General features: G+C 56.7%; 1 protein-coding gene across 1 annotated transcript; it reads right to left on the bottom strand.

Moving 5' to 3' along the window:
* Positions 1 to 530: 530 nt before the first annotated feature.
* LOC138238342 (leukotriene B4 receptor 1-like) lies at positions 531 to 17,514 on the bottom strand. The gene is made up of 4 exons (XM_069188656.1): positions 17,348 to 17,514; positions 4,399 to 5,075; positions 2,212 to 2,488; positions 531 to 1,459 (listed from the first exon to the last, which is right to left on the bottom strand). Exons 2-4 carry the CDS (start codon positions 4,980 to 4,982, stop codon positions 1,040 to 1,042), a joined length of 1,281 nt encoding a protein of 426 aa, XP_069044757.1. The 5' UTR covers positions 4,983 to 5,075; positions 17,348 to 17,514; the 3' UTR covers positions 531 to 1,039.
* Between the last annotated feature and the right edge of the window lie 8,752 nt (positions 17,515 to 26,266).

Here is a 26,266-nt window from a genome sequence, read left to right as displayed (position 1 = left end):
CCAGGGTATCGGCTTCAACAACAGGGCTGGGCAGCTTGTTCCCCACCTCCACCGCCCTCTGTGTAAAGAGCCTCCTGTCCTGACTGGAGGAGCTCACCCAGCTGTGTCTGGAGAGAAGCCAGGGTATCGGCTTCAACAACAGGGCTGGGCAGCTTGTTCCCCACCTCCACCACTCTCTGTGTAAAGAGCCTCCTGTCCTGACTGGAGGAGCTCACCCAGCTGTGTCTGGAGAGAAGCCAGGGTATCGGCTTCAACAACAGGGCTGAGCAGCTTGTTCCCCACCCCCACCACTCTCTGTGTAAAGAGCCTCCTGTCCTGACTGGAGGAGCTCACCCAGCTGTGTCTGGAGAGAAGCCAGGGTATCGGCTTCAACAACAGGGCTGGGCAGCTTGTTAACAAACTGATACCCTGGCTTCTTCCAGGAATTAGTGACCTAGTCAGTGCGTGCTAATGGGCCGAATGGCCTCCTCTCTTTTGTGACCTGTCTTGTGTTACGCAGGAGTACGGCAGGGGAGTCTGGGACAGCCAGCGAGGGTCACGATTTCATTGTTTATTGGCGTACCCGGTTTTAATCAAACCTTTTGTTTCTCCAAAAAAAACAGGTAATACTTGTGGACTATAACAGTGCAAAAAAAAAAACCCCAACAAAACAACCCATTCAGATGACACATATAAATGTGCTCTTCCTCACGCCTGGTGGTTATAGATCACAGGGCAGGAAGGCTGGCCACAGCCGAGCGAGTCCTGGGAGAGACCGCGAGTCTGTCCTCCTGCTGTTCCGCTCAGGCCCAGGAGAGGGCGCCAGGGGAGAGGCGAGAGTCTGAGATGGGGGGGAGCCCGTGGCATGATGTCTAGCGGGAGCTGGCGGTGACCCCTACGGGACAGGAGGGGTATTGCACCCCCCACACACACACCCACACACACACACACCCAGGGGGGCACACCTGAACAAGGCAGGAGCGGAGGGCGGGGGGCGCAGTCTGTCCGGGGCTCTTACTGTCAACTTGGGGTGTCAGAGCCCCCCCCCCCGGGGAGCGACTCAGACCTGGAGCCCGTCCTCCGAGGCGGCCGTCATCAGGGTCTTCGCCTCGGCCGGCCCGCCCGGCCCCGGGCCCCCCGCGGGGCCGCCGCGGCCCGCCCGGTCCTTGCAGGAGCCGGCGGCGGGGAAGTTGACGGAGAACTTGCGCAGGGCCGACAGCTCGGCCGAGGAGCCGCTGCGGCTGGTCCGCGTGCTGCGGGAGAGCCGGCTGCCGGCGGAGGAGGACGGGCCGTCGGAGTGGGTGCCGTCGAAGAGCCGGGCCATGAAGCCGAGGCCGGCGCTGCGGATGTGGGCGCTGCCGGCGAACACGTACAGGATGGGGTTGACGCTGCTGCTGAAGAAGGCGAAGGCCGTCACGTTGGGCCGCGCCGCCCGGGCCGCCGCCTGCGCCGCCTCGTGGGAGCCCAGGATCCCCACCACCTGCGGGGGCACAGAGCACCGAGCCGGGCTTGAGGGGGGGGGGTGTCACTGAAAAGAGAGCTGCCCCCACGGGCCCCGCTCGGCGGCGGTGGCGGGACGAAGGGGAGAGAAGGGGAAGGTCGCGGGGCTGGACGGCGGGAGTGCGGACTCGCCACGCCCCCCCCCCGCCGCAGTCCCCTGGCTCCCTCCCTCCAGGATCGCCTGCCGCGGGACGGGAGCGGCGTTCGCCCGCGCTCTCACTCCAGCGTTCACACAGGCCTGCTGCAGGGCCGCGTGCGCGCGATGGACCGTCGGTGGTCGTCGCAGAGCGAGTGGGGGGCTGGGTGAGGCGGGGTTGGCCACGTTTATACTGAAGGGCGAGGCTAGGTGGTGGGGAGGGGCGGGGTTTGTGAGGCTGATACCCAGGGGGCGGGGCTAGGAGGGGCGAGGGCAGGGCAGTTGATACCCAGGGGGCGGGGCTAGCACTGTTGATACCAGGGGGTGGAGCTAGGAGGGGCGGGGTTAGCACTGTTGATACCAGGGGGTGGAGCTAGGAGGGGCGGGGTTAGCACTGTTGATCCAGGGGGCGGGGCCAGAAGAGGCGGGGTTAGCACTGTTGATCCAGGGGGCGGGGCCAGGAGAGGCGGAGTTAGCACTGTTGATACCAGGGGGCGGGGCCAGGAGGGGCGGGGTTAGCACTGTTGATCCAGGGGGCGGGGCCAGGAGGGGCGGGGTTAGAGAGGTTGACAACACGGGGTGTGACTCGGAGATACCTGGAGGATGTTGGTGATGTGGTAGGGTGCCCAGAAGGCGGCGAAGGCCATCACGATGAGCAGGATGAGACGGTTTCCCCGGCCACGGCGCTGGAACATGGCGCTGCGCAGGCGCAAGGCCACGCCTGTGTAGCACATCAGGATCATGGAGAAGGGAAAGAGGAAGGCCAGCATGGTCTCCCACAGGTACTGGAACACCTCGTGGCTCCAGCTCCCGTAGTGATACGGCATGCAGATGTGCACACTGGAGCCTTTCATCAGAAACGGCTGAAGATTACTGAAGGAGAGAGAGAGAGGGGGGTTAATACAGACACACTGACTGACTGGACACTCCAGTACATTAACACTGCACTGAGAGAGAGGGGTTCATACAGACACACTGACTGACTGGACACTCCAGTACATTAACACTGCACTGAGAGAGAGGGGTTCATACAGACACACTGACTGACTGGACACTCCAGTACATTAACACTGCGCTGAGAGAGAGGGGTTCATACAGACACACTGACTGACTGGACACTCCAGTACATTAACACTGCCCTGAGAGAGAGGGGTTCATACAGACACACTGACTGACTGGACACTCCAGTACATTAACACTGCCCTGAGAGAGAGGGGTTCATACAGACACACTGACTGACTGGACACTCCAGTACATTAACACTGCACTGAGAGAGAGGGGTTCATACAGACACACTGACTGACTGGACACTCCAGTACATTAACACTGCACTGAGAGAGAGGGGTTCATACAGACACACTGACTGACTGGACACTCCAGTACATTAACACTGCACTGAGAGAGAGGGGTTCATACAGACACACTGACTGACTGGACACTCCAGTACATTAACACTGCACTGAGAGAGAGGGGTTCATACAGACACACTGACTGACTGGACACTCCAGTACATGAACACTGCACTGAGAGAGAGGGGTTCATACAGACACACTGACTGACTGGACACTCCAGTACATTAACACTGCACTGAGAGAGAGGGGTTCATACAGACACACTGACTGACTGGACACTCCAGTACATTAACACTGCACTGAGAGAGAGGGGTTCATACAGACACACTGACTGACTGGACACTCCAGTACATTAACACTGCACTGAGAGAGAGGGGTTCATACAGACACACTGACTGGACACTCCAGTACATTAACACTGCACTGAGAGAGAGGGGTTCATACAGACACACTGACTGACTGGACACTCCAGTACATTAACACTGCACTGAGAGAGAGGGGTTCATACAGACACACTGACTGACTGGACACTCCAGTACATTAACACTGCACTGAGAGAGAGGGGTTCATACAGACACACTGACTGACTGGACACTCCAGTACATTAACACTGCACTGAGAGAGAGGGGTTCATACAGACACACTGACTGGACACTCCAGTACATTAACACTGCACTGAGAGAGAGGGGTTCATACAGACACACTGACTGACTGGACACTCCAGTACATTAACACTGCACTGAGAGAGAGGGGTTCATACAGACACACTGACTGACTGGACACTCCAGTACATTAACACTGCACTGAGAGAGAGGGGTTCATACAGACACACTGACTGACTGGACACTCCAGTACATGAACACTGCACTGAGAGAGAGGGGTTCATACAGACACACTGACTGACTGGACACTCCAGTACATTAACACTGCACTGAGAGAGAGGGGTTCATACAGACACACTGACTGTACACTACAGTACATTAACTGTCCAGTATACAGTGTGTGTTGTAGAGGGAGTGTTGTCCAGTATACAGTGTGTAACAGTGTGTGTTGTAGAGGGAGTGTTGTCCAGTATACAGTGTGTAACAGTGTGTGTTGTCTAGTAAACAGGGTCCTGCTACTGAGACCCTCAGGGGCCGAAGGGGAGGGTTAGGGTGCTGTAGGGGGCGCTGTGTCTGTCCCTGGGACAGCTGGGAGGAGCTGTCTCACAGGGCCGGTCGGGCCCGGTAACCACCTGGTTCGGGCCGCTGAGAGCCCAGCTGTGAGGGACCCGAACCCGGACGCGACCTTCTCGGCACTTACGGGTCCAGGTCCTGGGGAACCCCCCCCCCTCCTCCGGGCATGTCGGAGAGCCTTGAAGAGGGGGCGCAAGGGGGGCTCACGCAAGGGAGGGGAGGGAGACAGACAGCGACGGGGGGGCGCCACTCTCACCTGCGGTAGAAGGGCATGGGCACGGAGAAGACGAAGGCCAGGGTCCAGAGCGCCAGGAGGGAGAGGAGGAGGGAGCGCTTGGTGCGCAGCCGCTGGGAGAGGAAGGGCCGGGCCACGGCCAGCCAGCGGTCCAGGCTCATCAGGCAGATGAGGTAGATGGAGGCGTACATGTTGACGCAGCACAGGTAGTGGACCAGCTTGCACACCGCCGTCCCGAACTCCCAGTTCCGCCTGGCCAGGAAGCGGATGAAGAGGGGGGCGCTGAGGAGCACCAGGGCGTCCGCCAGGGCGAGGTTGAGCACCAGCAGGCAGGTGACGGAGCGGCGGGTCACCCGGCACACGATCGTCCACACCACGAAGGCGTTGCCCGGGAAGCCGAGGAGGAAGGACAGGGAGAGGATGGCGATGCCCACCTGGTGGGAGACAGGGAGGCCGGCGGGGGAGGCGGGGCTGGTGGAGTTCGCGCTGCGATTGGACGGCAGGGAGGCGGCGCTGGCGTGGAAGGCTGGGAGGGACAGAGGGAAGTGGGAGGGGCCGATGAGGGTGACGCCCACCGGGGCGGGGCCTGTGCTGTAGTTGTCCATTTGGGGGTGGAGTTTGGGCCGAGGGGTGGGGTTCGGGGAGGAGCTAGGGGGGCGGGCTAAAAGGTGAATTCCTTCCTCGACCTTCAGTCGAGTCTGTGAGAGAGAGAGAGAGTAAAAGTCAAATGGGCTTCTTGCCAGATCACCAAACATCTGATCACATTTACACCCTATACACACTGATAGACAAACATGTCCACCAAAAACAGAAAGAACTTTTGCCTGCTTTGTCGATTTCAAAAAAGCATTTGACTCGATTTGGCATGAATGTTTGTTTTACAAACTACTCCAAAGTGGCATAGGGGGCAAAGTGTACGACATCATTAAAACAATGTATTCAGAGAGCAAATGTGCAGTGAAAATTGGAAACAAAAGGACTAAATTCTTCACCCAAGGCCGGCAGACAGGAGACAGGGCTGCAGCCTGAGCCCAACACTATTCAATATCTATATCAACGAATTAGCAGGAATGTTGGAGCAGTCTGCAGCTCCTGGTCTCACACTACACGACACAGAAATCAAGTTCCTGCTCTACGCAGATGACCTGGTCCTGCTGTCGCCCACAGAACAGGGGCTGCAGCAGAACCTGGCACTGCTGGAGCAGTACTGTCAGACCTGGGCACTGACAGTCAATCTGGACAAGACCAGAGTTATGGTTTTCCAGAAGAAAGCCAGACCTCAGGGAAACAGGTACAAATTCACACTGAACAACAACACATTGGAGCACACATCCAGCTACACATATCTCGGTCTCACCATCAGCTCTTCTGGGAGTTTTGACCTGGCAGTGAAGGCACTGAGGGAGAAGGCACTCAGGGCTTTCTACGCAATAAGAAGGAGGCTCTTCAACATCAACCCACCAACAAGAATCTGGCTCCAAATATTTGAAAGTGTAATCCAACCCATTGCCCTATACGGCAGTGAAGTGTGGGGTCCCCTCACAGACCAGGATTACACTCAATGGGACAAACACCCCACAGAAACTCTGCACATGGAGATCTGTAGAAACATCCTCCGTGTGCAGAGAAAAACTCCTAACAACGGGTGCAGGGCCGAATTAGGCCAGTACCCACTATTGATAAACATACAGAAAAGAATATTAAAGTATTGGCTACACCTAAAAAACAGCGACCAAAATTCCTATCACCACAAAGCCCTGCTGAGCCAAGAGCTGAGCCCAAAACAGAGCCCCCTGAGCCAGCTGGTCCTGAGGCTCACTGACCTGAGCCACACTGACACCAGCCAGCCTCAGGACAGCACTGCTAGAATCAAGCACATCACAGATCACACAGCAATATCTCACACACTGGGACACACACACACAAACACAACATAAACTGGAATGCTACAGAACATTAAACAGACAATACACACTAGCTGAATATTTGACCAAAATAAAAAATAACAAACAGAAACAGACCCTGACAAAGTACAGGCTCAGTGACCACAGCCTGGTCACAGACACTGGACACAGGCAGACCTGGCTGTCCAGAGAGGAGAGGCTCAGTGACCACAGTCTGGCCACAGAAACTGGGCGACACAGGCAGACCTGGCTGTCCAGAGAGGACAGGCTGTGATCCCACTGCCAGCAGGGAGAAATAGAGACAGAGGTGCACTTCCTACTGCACTGTGACTGATACTCTGGGATTAGAGAAACATTCTTCCCTAAACTCAGAAATCTAGTCCCAGAGTTCCCACACCTGCCAGAATCACAACGGGTCCCAATCCTACTGGGAGAGGGAGAAGGGAACTCAGTTGAACTGGCAGCCCAGTATGTGATCTCCTGTCACAGCCTGAGGAACAGTGAGTCTGTCTCCCTATAATGGTCCTTCTGTCTATAGTAGATGTCAATATTTTATGACGTCTCTGTTGTAAATGTCTGTAATATGTCTGTAGATTTTATTTTACTTTTATTTTATGTTTTGTTCCATGTTAATTTAATTATTTTATGTGCTTTGACAACACTGTTTGCACTTTGTTTTGTTTTTTACACTTGTTTTACAATCGAGAGACTTTCTGTAAGTAAGAATTCCATTGTACCAGTACCGGTTACATATGGCAATAAAGTTCAAGTTCAAGTTCAAGTTCAAGATTGTACCCATCGGTCATGCTAATAAAGCACCTTGAATTAAACTGAATTGAGAGAGAGAGAGAGAGAGAGAGAGTAGTTGTGTTGTCAGCAATGCTTTCAAGAGAAATGAGCTCTGATTTCTGATGCTGGTTGGTGTGATTCTCAGCAAAGGAGGAGAGTTCTAAATGCTGCAACAGTGTGTGTTTAAGCAGCTTTGATTTGGCTGAACAGTTTAACTTAGATGCGCTAAACTGTGTGACAGCAGTAGTTTTAATTTGAAATTGGTGGAGGAACCCATTAGGGATTGTTATTGGAGATAGAAAGTGGGATTGCTGCAACAATATCCCTCACCACCGGGTGGAAGCATACCCTTGCAGCACATGACAGTGCAGAACTGTACATCAAAGCACATCTGTACTCCAGGTGTGTATACAGTGTGTCCAGTAAGAGTCTGTACAGGGGTGTGTGTGTGTGTGTATACAGTGTGTCCAGTAAGAGTCTGTACAGGGGTGTGTGTGTGTGTATACAGTGTGTCCAGTAAGAGTCTGTACAGGGGTGTGTGTGTGTGAGTGTGTGTATACAGTGTGTCCAGTAAGAGTCTGTACAGGGGTGTGTGTGTGTCCAGTAAGAATCTGTACAGGGGTGTGTGTGTGTGTCCAGTAAGAGTCTGTACAGGTGTGTGTGTATACAGTGTGTCCAGTAAGAGTTTTAAATGTTATATAAAATAATTTGTGATGTTAACCATATGGTGTTCTGTCACAGCAGTGTAATATTCTACCAGTCTTTATCCACGAATGATGGGGGATGTTGTGGACGACACATAGCAGGCCTCGTTATAATTCAGTCAGATCACAGTTGGTGTTAATTCTGACATGTTAACATTTCTAGCCCATTAGGATATGGATCATGATTATTATCTGACAGGAGAAACTAGTCCTCAATTAAGTTTGTACTTATTGGAAACAAATCAATTGATTAAGACGCCTGAAGTCATTGATCAGATTTCACAGTACTATAATTATCACTAATCATTGACTGATGAACAAATTTAGGTAGGCAGGTCTATGTCTGTTATCATAATCTGTTAAACTACATTTCTGAATATCAGGCTCCTGATGTATTGAATATGGAGATGTTTCAGATGCATGGATCAGCATCCTTAAATTCTTCCTTACACACAGAGGGTGGTGGGGGTGGGGAACAAGCTGCCCAGCCCTCTTTGTTGAAGCAGGTACTCAGACTTCTCTCCAGACACAGCTGGGTGAGCTCCTCCAGTCAGGACAGGAGGCTCTTCTTTACACAGAGGGTGGTGGGGGAGGGGAACAAGCTGCCCAGCCATGTTGTTGAAGCCGATACCCTGGCTTCTTTCGTGAAACAGCTGGACCATGAACAGCTCTTTCCTGGAACAATTAGCAACTAACGACCAGAAGGGTCAGACGTGTGGCTTGCTCTTGTTCGTAACATTAAGGGGAACAGCCCAGGGGACGTTCAGCCAGGTGTTGTTCTAGTGCCAGCTGCTCTAGACGAGCTCGGAGCTGAACCCCTGCCCTTGTTTCAGCCTTGCGTCTATCGGCCAGGAAAAGCAGAAGCGACCTTGGCCCCCCGAGGGGACAGAGGGAGACAGATAACCCTTCGCCCGTAAACTTCGACGATGTGTGAAACACGCACATCGGAAACACTTAAACTGCACTTCCTCTGCTCTTCTCTTCCTCCGTCTCTCACGACGGGTCTCGATAAAAGAAATAAAGCTGAAGTGTGAAAGTGCTGCAGTGCGGGAGGGTCACAGGGCAGCAGGTCAGGAGGGTCACAGGGCAGCAGGTCAGGAGGGTCACAGGGCAGCAGGTCCTACAGGTCAGGAGGGTCACAGGGCAGCAGGTCATGAGGGTCACAGGGCAGCAGGTCCTACAGGTCAGGAGGGTCACAGGGCAGCAGGTCATGAGGGTCACAGGGCAGCAGGTCATGAGGGTCAGGCGGGTGTGAGGGCAGCAGGTCCTACAGGTAAGAGGGTCACAGGGCAGCAGGTCAGGAAGGTCACAGGGCAGCAGGTCCTACAGGTGAGGAGTGTCACAGGGCAGCAGGTCCTACAGGTCAGGAGGGTCACAGGGCAGCAGGTCAGGAGGGTCACAGGGCAGCAGGTCCTACAGGTCAGGAGGGTCACAGGGCAGCAGGTCCTACAGGTCAGGAGGGTCACAGGGCAGCAGGTCAGGAAGGTCACAGGGCAGCAGGTCCTACAGGTGAGGAGTGTCACAGGGCAGCAGGTCCTACAGGTCAGGAGGGTCACAGGGCAGCAGGTCAGGAGGGTCACAGGGCAGCAGGTCCTACAGGTCAGGAGGGTCACAGGGCAGCAGGTCCTACAGGTGAGGAGGGTCACAGGGCAGCAGGTCAGGAGGGTCACAGGGCAGCAGGTTCTACAGGTCAGGAGGGTCACAGTGCAGTAGGATTTGTAGCCGGATCAGTAGCACATCAGGGGCTGGGAAAAGCTGTCCAAGCTCTGTACTAGCAGCTTGACTTAACAGGATCTGAATGAAAACAAGGTCTGAAAGTCAGAGCTGTCTGGCTGTGAAGACAGGAGTTATATCTTTACACGAGCGTCTGTGAGCATTCTGGAACAAACTACCTCAACTCTGTCTGCCGTGCTGTGTGTTTTTTCCCTTTTCGATTTGAAGAAAGCAGTTCTTGCGATTTGACACACTTCCTTCCTTCTCGTGCAGCTGATGCAAGAGGACACCACTTTGCCTCAGAGAGCTGTCCTGTTGTCCTCGTTGTGAACGTTTTCGCAACCATGTACCGAAAAAATCACTTCCCCTTCCCTGCAGGGCATTGCAAAAGAAAGGCATCACGCACCCTACACACACAAGTGCTACATACACACCTACAATCTTCATGCATGCAGACAACACATGCAGGCAACACAAGCTCCATGCACCAATAAAACCTTTGTGCATGCACACAATCTAGACACAGACCCAAGCAACACAACCTACATACACACCCGGTTTTCACGCTTGCATGCAGTCTGCACACACAACCAACAAGCACACACACCGCCAACAAGCACACACAATTTACAAGCATAAACATACACCACCTACAAGCACACACACAACCTAGAAGCACACACACACCACCTGCAAGCCCACACACTCGGGGCCTCGTGGACACACGCAGTCCGCTCGCCGCTGTGCGGGGGGAGCCGGCCTCAGCGCGCGGCTCAGACTGGCGCTCGAGGGAGAGTCCCAGGTCGGCCTGACGACGGCGCCCCCCCGCACAGACGCACGCACCCCTGCGGCGGCGGAGGCGATGCTGCAACCCTTCCTGCTCGCAGCAATCTCTCTTCGCCCAGAGCCCCTGACGACACCCGCAACCCTGTCCCTGCCACCCCCGCCCCTGCGGAACAGCGTGTCTCCTTCCGCGTCCTGTCCCCATCCTGTCCCCGCCCTGTCCCTGTCCTGTCCCCGCTCTGTCCCTGCCCTGTCCCCCTCCTGTCCCCATCCTGTCCCAACCCTGTCTCTGGCCTGTCCCCGTCCTGTCCCTGCCCTGTCCCCGTCCTGTCCCCGCTCTGTCCCTGCCCTGTCCCCCTCCTGTCCCCATCCTGTCCCCACCCTGTCCCCGTCCTGTCCCCGCCCTGTCCCTGCCCTGTCCCTGCCCTGTCCCCATCCTGTCCCTGCCCTGTCCCCGTCCTGTCCCTGCCCTGTCCCCGTCCTGTCCCCGCTCTGTCCCTGCCCTGTCCCCCTCCTGTCCCCATCCTGTCCCAACCCTGTCTCTGGCCTGTCCCTGTCCTGTCCCCGCTCTGTCCCTGTCCTGTCCCCATCCTGTCCCTGCCCTGTCCCCGTCCTGTCCCCGCTCTGTCCCTGCCCTGTCCCCGCTCTGTCCCTGCCCTGTCCCAACCCTGTCCCTGTCCTGTCCCCATCCTGTCCCCACCCTGTCCCCGTCCTGTCCCTGCCCTGTCCCCGTCCTGTCCCCGCTCTGTCCCTGCCCTGTCCCCCTCCTGTCCCCATCCTGTCCCCACCCTGTCCCCGTCCTGTCCCCGCCCTGTCCCTGCCCTGTCCCCGTCCTGTCCCCATCCTGTCCCCGCCCTGTCCCTGCCCTGTCCCCATCCTGTCCCTGCCCTGTCCCCGTCCTGTCCCCATCCTGTCCCCGCCCTGTCCCTGCCCTGTCCCCATCCTGTCCCTGCCCTGTCCCCGTCCTGTCCCTGCCCTGTCCCTGCCCTGTCCCTGCCCTGTCCCCATCCTGTCCCTGCCCTGTCCCCGTCCTGTCCCCATCCTGTCCCCGTCCTGTCCCCGCCCTGTCCACTGCTTCACCCGGCGTCCTGGGTCACAGCTTCCGCTGTCCGGCACGCGAGCACCTGGGGGGGGGGGGGTGGGGTGGGCGTGAGGTCCGTGCGGCGGGTTTGGTTTCGCGGTGTCGCAACGCCCTGCTGCCTCGTGTCCCCGAGAGCTGCCGTCGGGCCGGGGTCGAGGGAGAGGAGGTTTGACGGAGTTTGCGACAGGAGTTCGGGAGGAAGGACAGATCCTAAGCGAGTGTCATCACGTCCCGGGACTTCCTGGGGCGCAGGACTCGCGCACTCCCCCCGCCTCCCCACCCGCACCCCTGCAGCAGCTCCCTGGCCCATTCCTGCCAGCGGTGAGGCAGGCTGATCCTCACAGCTAGACTGCCCTCCCTGCAGCTAGGAGAGCCACGCCAGACGCCCTCCACACATCTCGTTCCCCTGTCGCAGTCAGGACAGGAGGCTCTTCTTTACACAGAGAGTGGTGGAGGTGGGGAACAAGCTGCCCAGCCATGTTGTTGATGCCGATACCCTGGCTCCTCTCCAGACACAGCTGGGTGAGACCCTCCAGTCAGGACAGGAGGCTCTTCTTTACACAGAGAGGGGTGGGGGTGGGGAACAAGCTGCCCAGCCCTGTTGTTGAAGCCGATACCCTGGCTCCTCTCCAGACACAGCTGGGTGAGCTCCTCCAGTCAGGACAGGAGGCTCTTCAATACACAGAGGGTGGTGGAGGTGGGGAACAAGCTGCCAAGTCATGTGGTTGAAGCCGATACCCTGGCTTCTCTCCAGACACAGCTGGGTGATCTCCTCCAGTCAGGACAGGAGGCCCTTCTTTACACAGAGGGTGGTAGGGGTGGGGAGCAATCAGACCAGCCATACTGTGCAAGCCGATACCCTGGCTTCTTAAAAGAATAAGTTGGATGAAGTCGATACCCTGGCTTCTCTCCAGACAGTGGGATGAGCTCCTCTAGTCAGTAACCTACTTATAGTCTCCGGGTGCTGTACATGCCTTTTTTATAGCTATATCTAATAGCAGGAGTGTCAGGTGACGCAGGAAGCGTTTCAGCACAGAGCTTCTTTCCTGGAGCCTGATATTTTCTGCGCCAGTGCCGCCGAACCCGCGCGGAACTGAAACACCAGGTGGTTTGAAGACTGGGACTCCCTGGTGGCCCTGGTGCGCCCACACACACCCCCTGTCGGCTTCCTGCGTTTGCGCTCGAGAAGGCACAGGTGCCACTCTGCTCTGGCTTTGCCACGTCAGCCCCGCCCCCCCCACGGCCCCTCCCATCCCTGCCCCGCCCCACCGGCCTGTCCCGTGCCACGCCCCCACGGTCAGTCCACACCTCTGTGGCACCTGGCCAGCCACGCCCCCGCCACGCCACTCAAGCCTGGCCCCTCCCACCCCTGCCCCCCCCCCGCCGACCCGTGCCACGACCCCCAGAACCGGCCTGGCCCGGGTCTGATCTTGAGCCACGCGGGCCCGTGAGCGAGCCCGGGTCAGGTGTGGGCGCCGCTGACACGCCGGCACGTCACGTGTGATCGGATCGGATCGGATTTCCCTCCAGTCCTCCTTCCGGGGGGCAGATGGCAGCCGCAGTCGTATTCGGCTTCAGTTCCGGAGATCACATCCAGAGCCCAGGCCCAGGCCCAGGCTGAAACCCATCCATCCATCTCCCAGCCCCTTCACCCAGTTGAGGGTCGCAGGGGAGCCCCTCCTAGCGAGCAAGAGGCGAGGGTCCACCCTGGACAGGACTCACACACTCACTCGCCCTCCGAGAAAATATTTGAGATACATGTTTAGGAAGCTTGTTGAAATGGTTTAATTCTTTTATCTTTACACAATTTCAGATGCTGAGAGCTTGTCGGATGGGGTTTGCGTTGGTCTAGATCCTGTGTGGAAGTTCAGACCCTGTGTGATAGTTCAGACCCTGTGTGATAGTCCAGTCTGTGTGTGATAGTCCAGACCCTGTGTGATAGTTCACTCTCTGAGTGGTAGTCCAGTCTCTGTGTGGTAGTCTAGTCTGTGTGGTAGTCCAGACCCTGTGTGATAGTTCAGATCCTGTGTGATAGTCCAGTCTGTGTGGTAGTCCAGTCTGTGTGGTAGTCCAGTCTCTGTGTGGTAGTTCAGACCCTGTGTGGTAGTCCAGTCTGTGTGTGATAGTCCAGACCCTGTGTGATAGTTCACTCTCTGAGTGGTAGTCCAGTCTCTGTGTGATAGTCCAGTCTGTGTGGTAGTTCAGACCCTGTGTGGTAGTCCAGTCTCTGTGTGATAGTCCAGTCTCTGTGTGGTAGTCCAGTCTCTGTGTGGAAGTTCAGACCCTGTGTGGTAGTCCAGACCCTGTGTGGTAGTCCAGTCTCTGTGTGATAGTCCAGTCTCTGTGTGGTAGTCCAGTCTCTGTGTGACAGTCCAGACCCTGTGTGATAGTTCACTCTCTGAGTGATAGTCCAGTCTCTGTGTGGTAGTCCAGTCTGTGTGGTAGTCCAGTCTGTGTGACAGTCCAGTCTCTGTGTGGTAGTCCAGACCCTGTGTGGTAGTCCAGTCTGTGTGTGGAAGTTCAGACCCTGTGTGGTAGTCCAGACCCTGTGTGGTAGTCCAGTCTGTGTGGTAGTCCAGACCCTGTGTGGTAGTCCAGTCTGTGTGATAGTCCAGACCCTATGTGACAGTCCAGTCTCTGTGTGATAGTCCAGACCCTGTGTGATAGTTCACTCTCTGAGTGGTAGTCCAGTCTCTGTGTGGTAGTCCAGACCCAGTGTGGTAGTTCAGACCCAGTGTGGTAGTCCAGTCTCTGTGTGGTAGTCCAGACCCTGTGTGACAGTCCAGTCTCTGTGTGGTAGTCCAGTCTCTGTGTGGTAGTTCAGACCCTGTGTGGTAGTCCAGTCTCTGTGTGGTAGTCCAGACCCTGTGTGACAGTCCAGTCTCTGTGTGGTAGTTCAGACCCTGTGTGGTAGTCCAGACCCTGTGTGGTAGTCCAGTCTCTGTGTGGTAGTTCAGACCCTGTGCTCTCTGACAGCACTGGATGCTCAGTGATGCAGTAATACCTGCTGGGGTCAGGGACAGGACAGCCTCAGCTCTCCCAGCGACCCAACGAGCCGTTACAGGACCGCGAAAGCTTCGAACAACCTAAACGCAGAGGTCATCCTTCACTGCTGAAATATGTTCCTAAGAACATAAGAAAAGTCACAGGCAGGAGGATCTGTTCTGCCCATCTGCACTGCATGGTCCTTAGTAGTTTATTGATTTAAGGATCTCATCCAACTTATTATTTTAAGAAACCAGGGTATCGGCTTGGACAGTATGGCTGGTCTGCTTGTTCCACACCCCCACCACCCTCTGTGTAAAGAAGAGCCTCCTGTCCTGACTGGAGGGGCTCACCCAGCTGTGTCTGGAGAGAAGCCAGGGTATTGGCTGGGCAGCTTGTTCCCCACCCCCACCACCCTCTGTGTACAGAAGAGCCTCCTGTCCTGACTGGAGGATCTCACCCAGCTGTGTCTGGAGAGAAGCCAGGGTATCGGCTCCAACAACAGGGCTGGGCGGCTTGTTCCCCACCCCCACCCCCCTCTGTAGAGCAGCCTCTGCTCAGCAGGAGGTGTCTGTGCGCGGTGTAAACCACACAGGGACCATGTGGTTCCTGCGAAACCAACCCACATTCGTTCCAGCAGAAAGGAGGTGTAAAAATAGTGCTTCTGAGAACCCCTCCGCGGCCCGCGGACCTCGCACCCGCTCCCCTCCCCTCCTGCCCCGGCCCGGCCGGCTCTTCCCCGGGATCTGAGGCGCCCGTCGCCCACGGGTGTCCGGCGTGAGAAAGAGGGAGCAGGGGAGCCGAGCGCGCGGGGGACGTGCGGAGCCCTGCTCGGTCTTTTTCTCGGATGTGCAGTTTTGCCGAATGCAGATTATAACAGGAGATGGGGGGGGGGGGGTTGATCCTAATCTCGTGAACGCTTCCTTTCGCCCACGCCTGTCAGAGTCGCACCTGGGACTTCCTGCGGGGCATCACTCTCAAACCCCTGCAGCTGCTCCCTGGCTCATTCCTCACAACGATAATAATAATAAATAATAACTATTCCCTCACACCTCTACAGCGCCTTTCTGGACCCTCCTCTCCCAGCGCTGTCCAGTACTGGGGACCCCCTCCACCCCCCCAGTGTGATGATGCTCCAGCTCTCAGTGGGGAGGAGAGCAGAGCGATGAGGCCAGTTCAGAGAGGGGGGTGATCAGGAGGCCATGACTGGTAAAGACCAGGGGGAGTCTGTCCAGGACACTGGGGTCACACCCCTCCTCTTTCTGAGAGACACCCTGGGGTCTTGACTGACCACAGAGAGGCAGGACCTCAGTCTTGTGTCTCATCCAAAGGCCGGAGCGATTCTCCTCCTCTCTCCCTGTAGTGAGCACTGAGGGGGTTTGCGTGGCCTGATCCTCTCAGATAGACTGTCCTTCCCTCAGCTAGGAGAGTCAAGCCATGTAACCCTCACACATTCGCACACCTCACTCCTCTGTCAGTCATTAGGTACAGTCACTGGTCTACGGTTACCAGTTTGTGGTTACCTGTCTACGGTCATCTGTATGTGGTTACCTGTCTACGGTTATCGTTCTCATCTGTATATGGTTATGGTATGGTTACCTGTATATATTCATCTGTATATTGTAATGGCTCTTGGTATATGGTTATGGTTATTTGTACATGGAACTCTGTATAAAGTGATAGTTCTCTGTATAGGATTATGAGTCTCTGTGCCGGATTATGGTCGTAGGCTCAGTGTAGGATTATGAGTCTCTGTGCAGGATTAAGGTTGTAGGCTCTGTGCAGGATTATGAGTCTCTGTGCAGGATTAAGGTTGTAGGCTCTGTGCAGGATTATGAGTCTCTGTGCAGGATTAAGGTTGTAGGCTCTGTGTAGGATCATGAGTCTCTGTGCAGGATTATGGTTGTAGGCTCTGTGCAGGATTATGGTTGTCGGCTCTGTGCAGGATTATGAGTCTCTGTGCAGGATTATGGTTGTCGGCTCTGTGCAGGATTATGGTTGTCGGCTCTGTGCAGGATTATGGTTGTCGGCTCTGTGCAGGATTATGGTTGTAGGCTCTGTGCAGGCTTCTTTGCATTGGGTATGAGCCCTCTGGGACTGCTGCTGCTGAGCTGCTGAGGACTGAGGTGCTGCCAGAGCCCCTGGGGAGTTTGCCCCGTGCCACGACTCCGAGACGCGACCTTATCTTCTCAACGCAGAGCGGACAACTCCCAGCTCGGCGTCGGCCCAGCCTGTATCTGCCCCGGCCAGGGCCGCGCGAGACTGAGCTGCCTGCTCCGGCGACCGACGCCGCTCGGCAAGCCTCAGGGGAGCTGTACCTCCCCACCTGCCCCTGCCCCTGCCCCTGCGCCCTGCCCCTGCGCCCTGCCCCTGCGCCCAGGAGCCCCGCGCCTGCACCTCCTGCCCAATCGCGTCTCGCGCGGCCCGATCTCAGAGCCGCCAGGAGGCGGAGATCATCAAACGAAAGCCCCCCACCCCCGACACAAGCCCCTTCAGGGGGGCTGAACTGCCCCAGTCTAGCTGTGAGAGGCCACCCGGTGCACACGCCCAGCGAGGCGCCCCCCTCTCCTTGTCTCGGGGCTCAGTCTGGCTGTACCCCACTGCCTTGGACAGCTGGAGCAGGAGCGAGCCGCCCTCCGCTGCCTTCACGCACAGTCGAAGAATTTCACAGCGCCTGGTGTGGCCAGCTGCCCCCCCCGCCCCAGGGCTGTACCCCACGACTCAAAAAACACGCAAACACACCTCTGATGCAACGAAAGTCACAAAGACTGGAGGCGCCCAGCTCTGACCTCAGCCAGCCAGCCAGCGCGGCAGAGGAAGAGGAAGGGTTTGGACAGCCTCTTCGTCACCTCCCCCCCACCCTCCTCCTCCTCCTCCTAATCCTCCACAGTAAGCGTTTGCCCCGGCAGGTGGAGGCGCTCTGGAAGCAGCGGGGTCTACAGCCCCGGGGGCAGAGACCGCGGGCGAGCGCTCAGGTGGGCCGGGGTCCGAGCCGGACCTCGTCTCCTTACCTGTGCCAGGTGGGCAGGGAGGTGGGAGCTGTCGGGCTGGCAGGCCGCCGGTGGGCGCGGGCGCGCGTCTGTCTGGAGCCGCTGCAGGAGAGGAGATCAGCCTGGCCGCGGTCAGGAAACTGAACCGATTGCTGCGTCTCAGGCAGACAGGCAATCAGGCAGTCAGGCCCCGCCTCCAGACCACAGGCCCACACTGCCACTGACACACACACACTGCCACTGACACACACACACTGACACACACACACACACTGCCACTGCCACACACACTGCCACACACACTGACACTGCCATACACACACACTGACACACACACTGACACTGACACACACACACTGCCACTGCCACACACACTGACACACACACTGACACACACACTGACACTGCCATACACACACACTGACACACACACTGACACACACACTGACACTGACATACACACACACTGACACTGACACACAGACACACTGCCACACACACACACACTGACACACACACACTGACACACACACTGCCACTGACACACACACTGACACACACACTGATACTGACACACACACTGCCACTGACACACACACTGACACTGACACACACACTGACACTGCCATACACACACACTGACACACACACTGACACACACACTGACACTGACATACACACACACTGACACTGACACACAGACACACTGCCACACACACACACACTGACACACTGCCACTGACACACACACTGACACACACACTGCCACTGACACACACACTGATACTGACACACACACTGACACACACACTGACACACACACTGACACTGACACACACACACACACTGCCACACACACACACTGACACACAGACACACTGCCACACACACACACACTGACACACACACACTGACACACACACTGACACACACACTGCCACTGACACACACACTGCCACTGACACACACACTGATACTGACACACACACTGATACTGACACACATACTGACACTGACACACACACACTGACACACACACTGACACTGCCATACACACACACTGACACACACACTGACACTGCCACTGACACACACACACTGACACTGACACACACACACTGACACACACACTGACACACACACTGCCACTGACACACACACACTGACACTGACACACACACTGACACTGCCATACATACACTGACACTGACACACACTGACACACACACTGACACTGCCACTGACACACACACTGACACTGACACACAGACACACTGCCACACACACACACTGACACACACACACACTGACACACTGACACACACACTGCCACTGCCACTGCCAAACACACACACTGACACACAGACACACACACACTGACACTGAGACTGACACACTGACACACTGACACACACTGACACTGCCACTGCCACACACACACACTGACACTGACACACACACACTGACACTGATAGACACACTCACACACACACTGATACTCCGAGGAGCTGAATGCCTGCATCATGACACACCGACACACACTGGGACACACTGTGGAGCTGAGCGCGCACACACTGACACATACTGGAGCACTATGAGCTGAATGCTTGCAGCATTACACACACACAGCCTGACAAACATGTTCCTAACTTTACACACACTCAACACACTCTGACACCTGAAACACGCCCCTAACCTTAACACACACTGACACACACAACACACTCTGACACCTGAAACACGTCCCCTAACTTTACACACACTGACTCAATGCACACAATGGACACACAACACACTATGACAAAATTCTTCTAAATTTACATATACACACACACACAATGTACACTGATACTGATACACACTGACACAATTCTACATGCTAACCTTACACCGACACACACACTCACACACACTCAGATGGCCGATCGGTCTGCCGTGTTGCTCCACCAGTGACCGACGTGTGTTAAGGCAGAGCACACCCTCAGCCCTGTTGTCAGTGTGTGTGCGTGAGGGAACCTCTTGCACCCAAGAATTGTGGGAAGACAAGCAAACAGAAACAAGGCCCTTCATCAGGGACATGATCTCTGCTCACCGCCGACCGCTGATATGAGCTCTTCTGTTTCAAGGCACTCCAGAAGATCTATATCTCTAAAACTGTAAGAACACCTTCAAGAAAGTGAAAAAACTCCAGGCAAGATTCTGTGGCCCCGGATCTCAACACGCGCTAAGACACTGGAACGGTGGGGGCTGGGTGAGGTGGTGGGTGGCCGTGTTAATTGCTGTTTTCTCTCGATTGCCGAGACGATTCGACTCTGCAACAGTGACTCATGTCATAGCTGGAAGCCGAAAGTGCAAAACAGAAACAATTTCGGCGCGACTGTGCGTCCCTTATCGTTGCTTTCGCACAAAATGCAAATGTCAAATACCTCTGCCGCGAGCGAGACGGCGGGAAAGACACAGCCCTGCCGATGGCACAAAAAACCCCATTTGAAATATCTCGTCATTTGGATAACAGTTCCTCCCCTGTGGGCGACCCTCCATAACACATGCCCAAACCCTCTTCCCCCCAGGGCCAGGTCATCGCCCGGATCACAGTCCCCCTCCTCTCGGGACAGCGACATCCAGGACCTGCGGAGTCTGGGATACTGTGCAAACCCTCTTCCCCTCAGTGTCAGATCATCCCTGGGATCACAGTCCCTCTCCACTCGGGACAGCGACATCCCGGACCTGCTGAGACTGGGAGTGTCGGGGGCAGTCGGGGAGAGGAGGTCTGTCTGATCCCGGCAGGACGGAGCGACTCGGACCTGAGTCAGACCGAGGGGACCCCGAGGGGACCCCGCGGGGCAGGCAGGTGGAGACGGGCTGAGGAGGGGAGGTGGGGACCCTTAGGGGGGCATTCGAGTTCCGTTTCCGCGGCTGGTTCGGGGGTGATGGTGACGGTGATGATGAGGCACAGCTGTGCCGCTGTCCTCCCGCCGCATCTCCAGCGAATAATGAATAACGCCCTCCCCCCTCCCGCCCCAACCCCCCCAGAGCGACGCCGAACGGGGCAGAACGACAGAGCCGCAGCGTGACGCGACACCTCACCCGCGTCACCCCGAGGCGCTGAGGTTTCGACTCCTGGTCCGCCATCCCAGGGCAGACGCCGCGACGGGTGGGGGTCGGGGGCCCCCTCGTCAGAGACCGCAGCCTCCCCTCCCAGCAGCGGACGCCTTGTCCCGCCCCCCCCCCACCCCCCGAGAGAGGGCCAGCTCTGCTTGCCGCCCCCTGAGAAGAGGAGAAGGAAGTGGGGTGCCGCAGGTGTGTGTGTGTGGGCGGTTGTGGCTGTTCGGCACAGTGAAGCAAGAGCTGCGACTGTGACTGCCTGCGCGCTGGTCTCCAGAGGTGGCGTTCCTGGCCACATCAGTACAGCTGGACCTGACCATACCCCACGGCCTGATCGTGCACCCTGCTGTTCTAGTAACGTCACTATATCATTCATGATAGTTCCTCACACTTCTACAGCTCTGTCCTGGACCCTCCTCTCCCAGCGCTGTCCAGTACTGGGGATCCCCTCCACCCCCCCAGTGTGATGATGCTCCAGTCCGCTCACACACTCCAGCTCTCAGTGGGGAGGAGAGCAGAGTGATGAGGCCAGTTCAGAGAGGGGGGTGATCAGGAGGCCATGACTGGTAAAGACCAGGGGGAGTCTGTCCAGGACACTGGGGTCACACCCCTCCTCTTTTCTCTATTGAAAAACGTGTCTCGCCTGCAGAGCGTCAGGAGGCTGGGGGGCCCACAGTCCGAACGTGGGGGCTACAGGGGACAATGTCCCCTCCTGGGAAGTGGGAGAGTGGACTGAAGTCCGCCCACGCACGTCTGCGGTGTTCCGTCCTCCCTCGCTCTCCGTCCCTTCGCCCTGTCGAGGACGTCTCCTTGTCCCGGCGAGCGCAGGTCGGCGATAAACCTCCCCGTGACCAAAGGCTCCTGCATGCTGGGAAGACACGGATCGCCAGGGGCGGCTTGGGCCTGCCGGGGGGGATTTCCCATGACGCACTGCTGGGGGCGCCGTCCCGTGTGGTACCGGTGAGCGCACAAGGCCTGACGTCCAGCAGCGCTGGCCGTGGGGTTTTCTTTTTACAGCAACGTCGCGTGTCTGCTCACTACAGGCTGTGCGGTGCATACTGTACAGTAGAATTACAGTCACTTTTTTCCACACGTTATCACCGGGACATCAAACCCTTCCACCTCCGATTCTTCCTCTCCAGTCTCAGTTCTGAGAATGTGAATACATCCGTTTACGCCTGCTGAGCGCGACTGAAATATTCCCACTTTCATATGGTTACACTATCAGTGACGGGATTATCGCAGTAACATAACATGCTGCCCCGGCTGTACGTCTTTCTGAAGATGGTGTCTGAAGAGACTGCTGCAAAGAGCTACTGTATTCATCACTGGTTCGATTGCGTTGTTTGCTTTTGTGCAACTTATCTAAAGTTTTGTGTGATTTTTTTGTGATTTTTTTTTTGTCATTTGGCCAACACGTTTCAGTTCTGGGAGCTGTGTGACCATTCTGATTATGCAAATACTGTTTCCACCATTGTGCTCGAGCAACAGAGAGAAACGGTAATTGTGATTCTCTGAACGTTGTGCTAGTGAGTCCAGGGTGAGCGTGAGAGGAGAGGGACAGCAGTGACACTCGTAGTGTCTACTGTACAGTCAGGTGTGACAGTGTGTGTGTGCTGGTGAGCTCAGGGTGAGTGTGAGAGGAGAGGGACAGCAGTGACACTCGTAGTGTCTACTGTACAGTCAGGTGTGACAGTATGTGTGTGCTGGTGAGTTCAGGGTGAGTGTGAGAGGAGAGGGACAGCAGTGACACTAGTAGTGTCTACAGCACACTCAGGTGTTAAAGTGTGTGTGCTGGTGAGTCCAGGGTGAGCGTGAGAGGAGAGGGACAGCAGTGACACTCGTAGTGTCTACTGTACAGTCAGGTGTGACAGTATGTGTGTGCTGGTGAGTTCAGGGTGAGTGTGAGAGGAGAGGGACAGCAGTGACACTAGTAGTGTCTACAGTACAGTCAGGTGTGACAGTGTGTGCGTGTGCTAGTGAGTCCAGGGTGCGTGTGAGAGAAGAGGGACAGCAGTGACACTAGTAGTGTCTACAGTACAGTCAGGTGTGACAGTGTGTGTGTGCTGGTGAGTCCAGGGTGAGTGTGAGAGGAGAGGGACAGCAGTGACACTAGCAGTGTCTACAGTACACTCAGGTGTGACAGTGTGTGTGTGTTGGGGAGTTCAGGGTGAGTGTGAGAGGAGAGGGACAGCAGTGACACTAGTAGTGTCTACAGTACAGCCAGGTGTGACAGTGTGTGTGCTGGTGTGTTCAGGGTGAGTGTGAGAGGAGAGGGACAGCAGTGACACTAGTAGTGTCTACAGTACAGTCAGGTGTGACAGTGTGTGCGTGTGCTAGTGAGTCCAGGGTGCGTGTGAGAGAAGAGGGACAGCAGTGACACTAGTAGTGTCTACAGTACAGTCAGGTGTGACAGTGTGTGTGTGTTGGGGAGTTCAGGGTGAGTGTGAGAGGAGAGGGACAGCAGTGACACTAGTAGTGTCTACAGTACAGTCAGGTGTGACAGTGTGTGTGTGCTGGTGAGTCCAGGGTGAGTGTGAGAGGAGAGGGACAGCAGTGACACTAGCAGTGTCTACAGTACACTCAGGTGTGACAGTGTGTGTGTGTGCTGGTGAGTTCAGGGTCAGTGTGAGAGGAGAGGGACAGCAGTGACACTAGTAGTGTCTACAGTACAGTCAGGTGTGACAGTGTGTGTGTGAGTTCAGGGTGAGTGTGAGAGGAGAGGGACAGCAGTGACACTAGTAGTGTCTACAGTACAGTCAGGTGTGACTGTGTGTGTGCTGGTGTGTTCAGGGTGAGTGTGAGAGTAGTGTCACCTCTGGTGGATTAGTGATGAGGATGATAATGATAAAGATGATGAGGAAGGCAGATGAACGACAACGGCAGTTCCCCGTTTTAGAGGACTGAGCTCCAGGGTGATGCAAGCAGGGAAACTCCGCAAGCCGAAGGAAGAATTTCAGCCGTGTTTGTCATTTCCTGCTCCGCGCGGCCCCAGGCCTGCCAGCGATGCACATACCGTACCTGCAAGCGGCTGTGGTCGTGGCTGTTGCCCAAGACGGCAAGATGACATTGGCACCCAATCGGGAGTCTTCGCCCCCAGGACAAACCCCCCCCATCTCTCACAACGTCACAGCGCTAGCTGTCTCCTGAGGAACACGGCCCGCAGTCCAGGTGTACGAACGTGTATTTCAGGATCTGGGCATACCGGCTGGTTCCGGTACACCGGGTATAAGGCTGGGTAGTTCTTTCTCCTTTTTTTATTCTGGATGTATTTGTAAAAAAGAAAATAAAAGTCTCCAGTCCTGGGCAGGTCCCAGTCCAGTCCAGTCCAGTCCAGGGGTCTCTGGTGTTGGGGAGACCCTAGTCCTGTCAGCCCAGGGGTCCCCAGTCCAGGCCAGAGGTCTCAGGTGCTGGGGAGACCCCAGTCCAGTCCAATCCAGGGGTCTCTGGTCCTGGGCAGATCCCAGTCCAGTCCAGTCCAGGGGTCTCTGGTGCTGGGGAGACCCTAGTCCTGTCAGCCCAGGGGTCCCCAGTCCAGGCCAGAGGTCTCTGGTCCTGGGGAGACCCCTGTCACGTCAGTCCAGGGGTCCCCAGTCAGTCCAGGGAGCCCCGACCCTGTTGTGCCTTGAAGGACACACTGATCCAGCAGCTGACAGGACGGGGTGACCAGAGGGGGCCCCACCTTCTCCTGCGAGTGGGGGTGTCTGCAGTCACGCTGGCGAATCCGCAGTGTGTGTGGAGATTCTCATCTCCCTTTCCAAACGAGCAAATCAGCACTCTTCAGAGAGCAACGGCAGCCCGATCTCTCAGAGCGTCATCAGCGCCGGGCGACGAGGCGAATCCACTGGGGTCCTAGATGAAACCTGGACAACCCCCCCCCCCCCCCCAGACGAAGCGCGAAACAGGAGCTGTGAGTGGCGCCATGTTGTTACCAACCCCTGGTCTCCCCACGGGCAGTTGGCAAGAATTGTGACTTAAGGCGGCCCTTCCTGCTCACTAGTCCCTGTACTGGCTGATGCACTGTGATGCAAGAGTGAGTAAGCACAGGTCGTGCAGCAGCCGTGTCACCACAGACGTGTCCCAGCGTGACCTGCAGGCAGAGTTAACGAGCAGTGTTTGTGAGCAGAACCGCCTCTGAGCCGAGAGGCGGATTTCTACCCGGCTACGGTCCTGCTTGTGTCCAGGGTCACAGGGCCACTTCACCTCCCAGGAGGGCTCGTTCTGAATCTCAGACCTGACCTGCAGAAGTCCTCTATTTTGTGATGTAAACTGGAGGTTACCGATACCCTGGCTCCTCTCAGGACACAGCTGGGTGAGCTCCTCCAGTCAGGACAGGAGGCTCTTCTTTACGCAGAGGGTGGTGGGGGTGGGGAACAAGCTGCCCAGCCCTGTTGTTGAAGCCGATACCCTGGCTCCTCTCCAGACACAGCTGGGTGAGCTCCTCCAGTCAGGACAGGAGGCTCTTCTTTACACAGAGGGTGGTGGGGGTGGGGAACAAGCTGCCCAGCCCTGTTGTTGAAGCCGATACCCTGGCTTCTCTCCAGACACAGCTGGGTGAGCTCCTCCAGTCAGGACAGGAGGCTCTTCTTTACACAGAGGGTGGTGGGGGTGGGGAACAAGCTGCCCAGCCCTGTTGTTGAAGCCGATACCCTGGCTTCTCTCCAGACACAGCTGGGTGAGCTCCTCCAGTCAGGACAGGAGGCTCTTCTTTACACAGAGGGTGGTGGGGGTGGGGAACAAGCTGCCCAGCCCTGTTGTTGAAGCCGATACCCTGGCTTCTCTCCAGACACAGCTGGGTGAGCTCCTCCAGTCAGGACAGGAGGCTCTTCTTTACACAGAGGGTGGTGGGGGTGGGGAACAAGCTGCCCAGCCCTGTTGTTGAAGCCGATACCCTGGCTTCTCTCCAGACACAGCTGGGTGAGCTCCTCCAGTCAGGACAGGAGGCTCTTCTGTACACAGAGGGCGGTGGAGGTGGGGAACAAGCTGCCCAGCCCTGTTGTTGAAGCCGATACCCTGGCTCCTCTCCAGACACAGCTGGGTGAGCTCCTCCAGTCAGGACAGGAGGCCCTTCTTTACACAGAGGGGGGTGGGGGTGGGGAACAAGCTGCCCAGCCATGTTGTTGAAGCCGATACCCTGGCTTCTCTCCAGACACAGCTGGGTGAGCTCCTCCAGTCAGGACAGAAGCTCTTCTTTACACAGAGGGGGGTGGGGGTGGGGAACAAGCTGCCCAGCCATGTTGTTGAAGCCGATACCCTGGCTTCTCTCCAGACACAGCTGGGTGAGCTCCTCCAGTCAGGACAGAAGCTCTTCTTTACACAGAGGGCGGTGGAGGTGGGGAACAAGCTGCCCAGCCCTGTTGTTGAAGCCGATACCCTGGCTTCTCTCCAGACACAGCTGGGTGAGCTCCTCCAGTCAGGACAGGAGGCTCTTCTGTACACAGAGGGTGGCGGGGGTGGGGAACAAGCTGCCCAGCCACGTTGTTGAAGCCGGTACCCTGGCTCCTCTCAGGAGGACGCAGCGGGATGAGCTCTGGGGATCATCCCAGACCCTCTCAGCTCGGGCGAAGGCTGCTCTTCGGAGGCCCCGGCTCTCCCAGATGTGCTAGAAAGAGGGGTCAGCGCCAATCGGATCGGGAGGAGTTTCCGGGAGGACGAGAGGCGCGCGCGGCGCTCGACGGCCGGAGAGAGCTTCCTGCGGCCTCGAGGGGCCCGGGGCCGCGAGCGCGTCTCCTCGCGATGTTGAAATCTGCTGCTGCTCGTGCGAAACGGCCCCTCGCGGCCGCGTTATCAGCCGCGTGGATCGCGGCCGCGGCCACGGGGCGAGTGAGGTCACTT

This window comes from Lepisosteus oculatus, chromosome 4 (genome assembly GCF_040954835.1).
Source record: "Lepisosteus oculatus isolate fLepOcu1 chromosome 4, fLepOcu1.hap2, whole genome shotgun sequence".
In the NCBI taxonomy this organism is placed as follows: Eukaryota; Metazoa; Chordata; class Actinopteri; order Semionotiformes; family Lepisosteidae; genus Lepisosteus; species Lepisosteus oculatus.
This window is presented reverse-complemented; position numbering and strand designations above follow the sequence as displayed.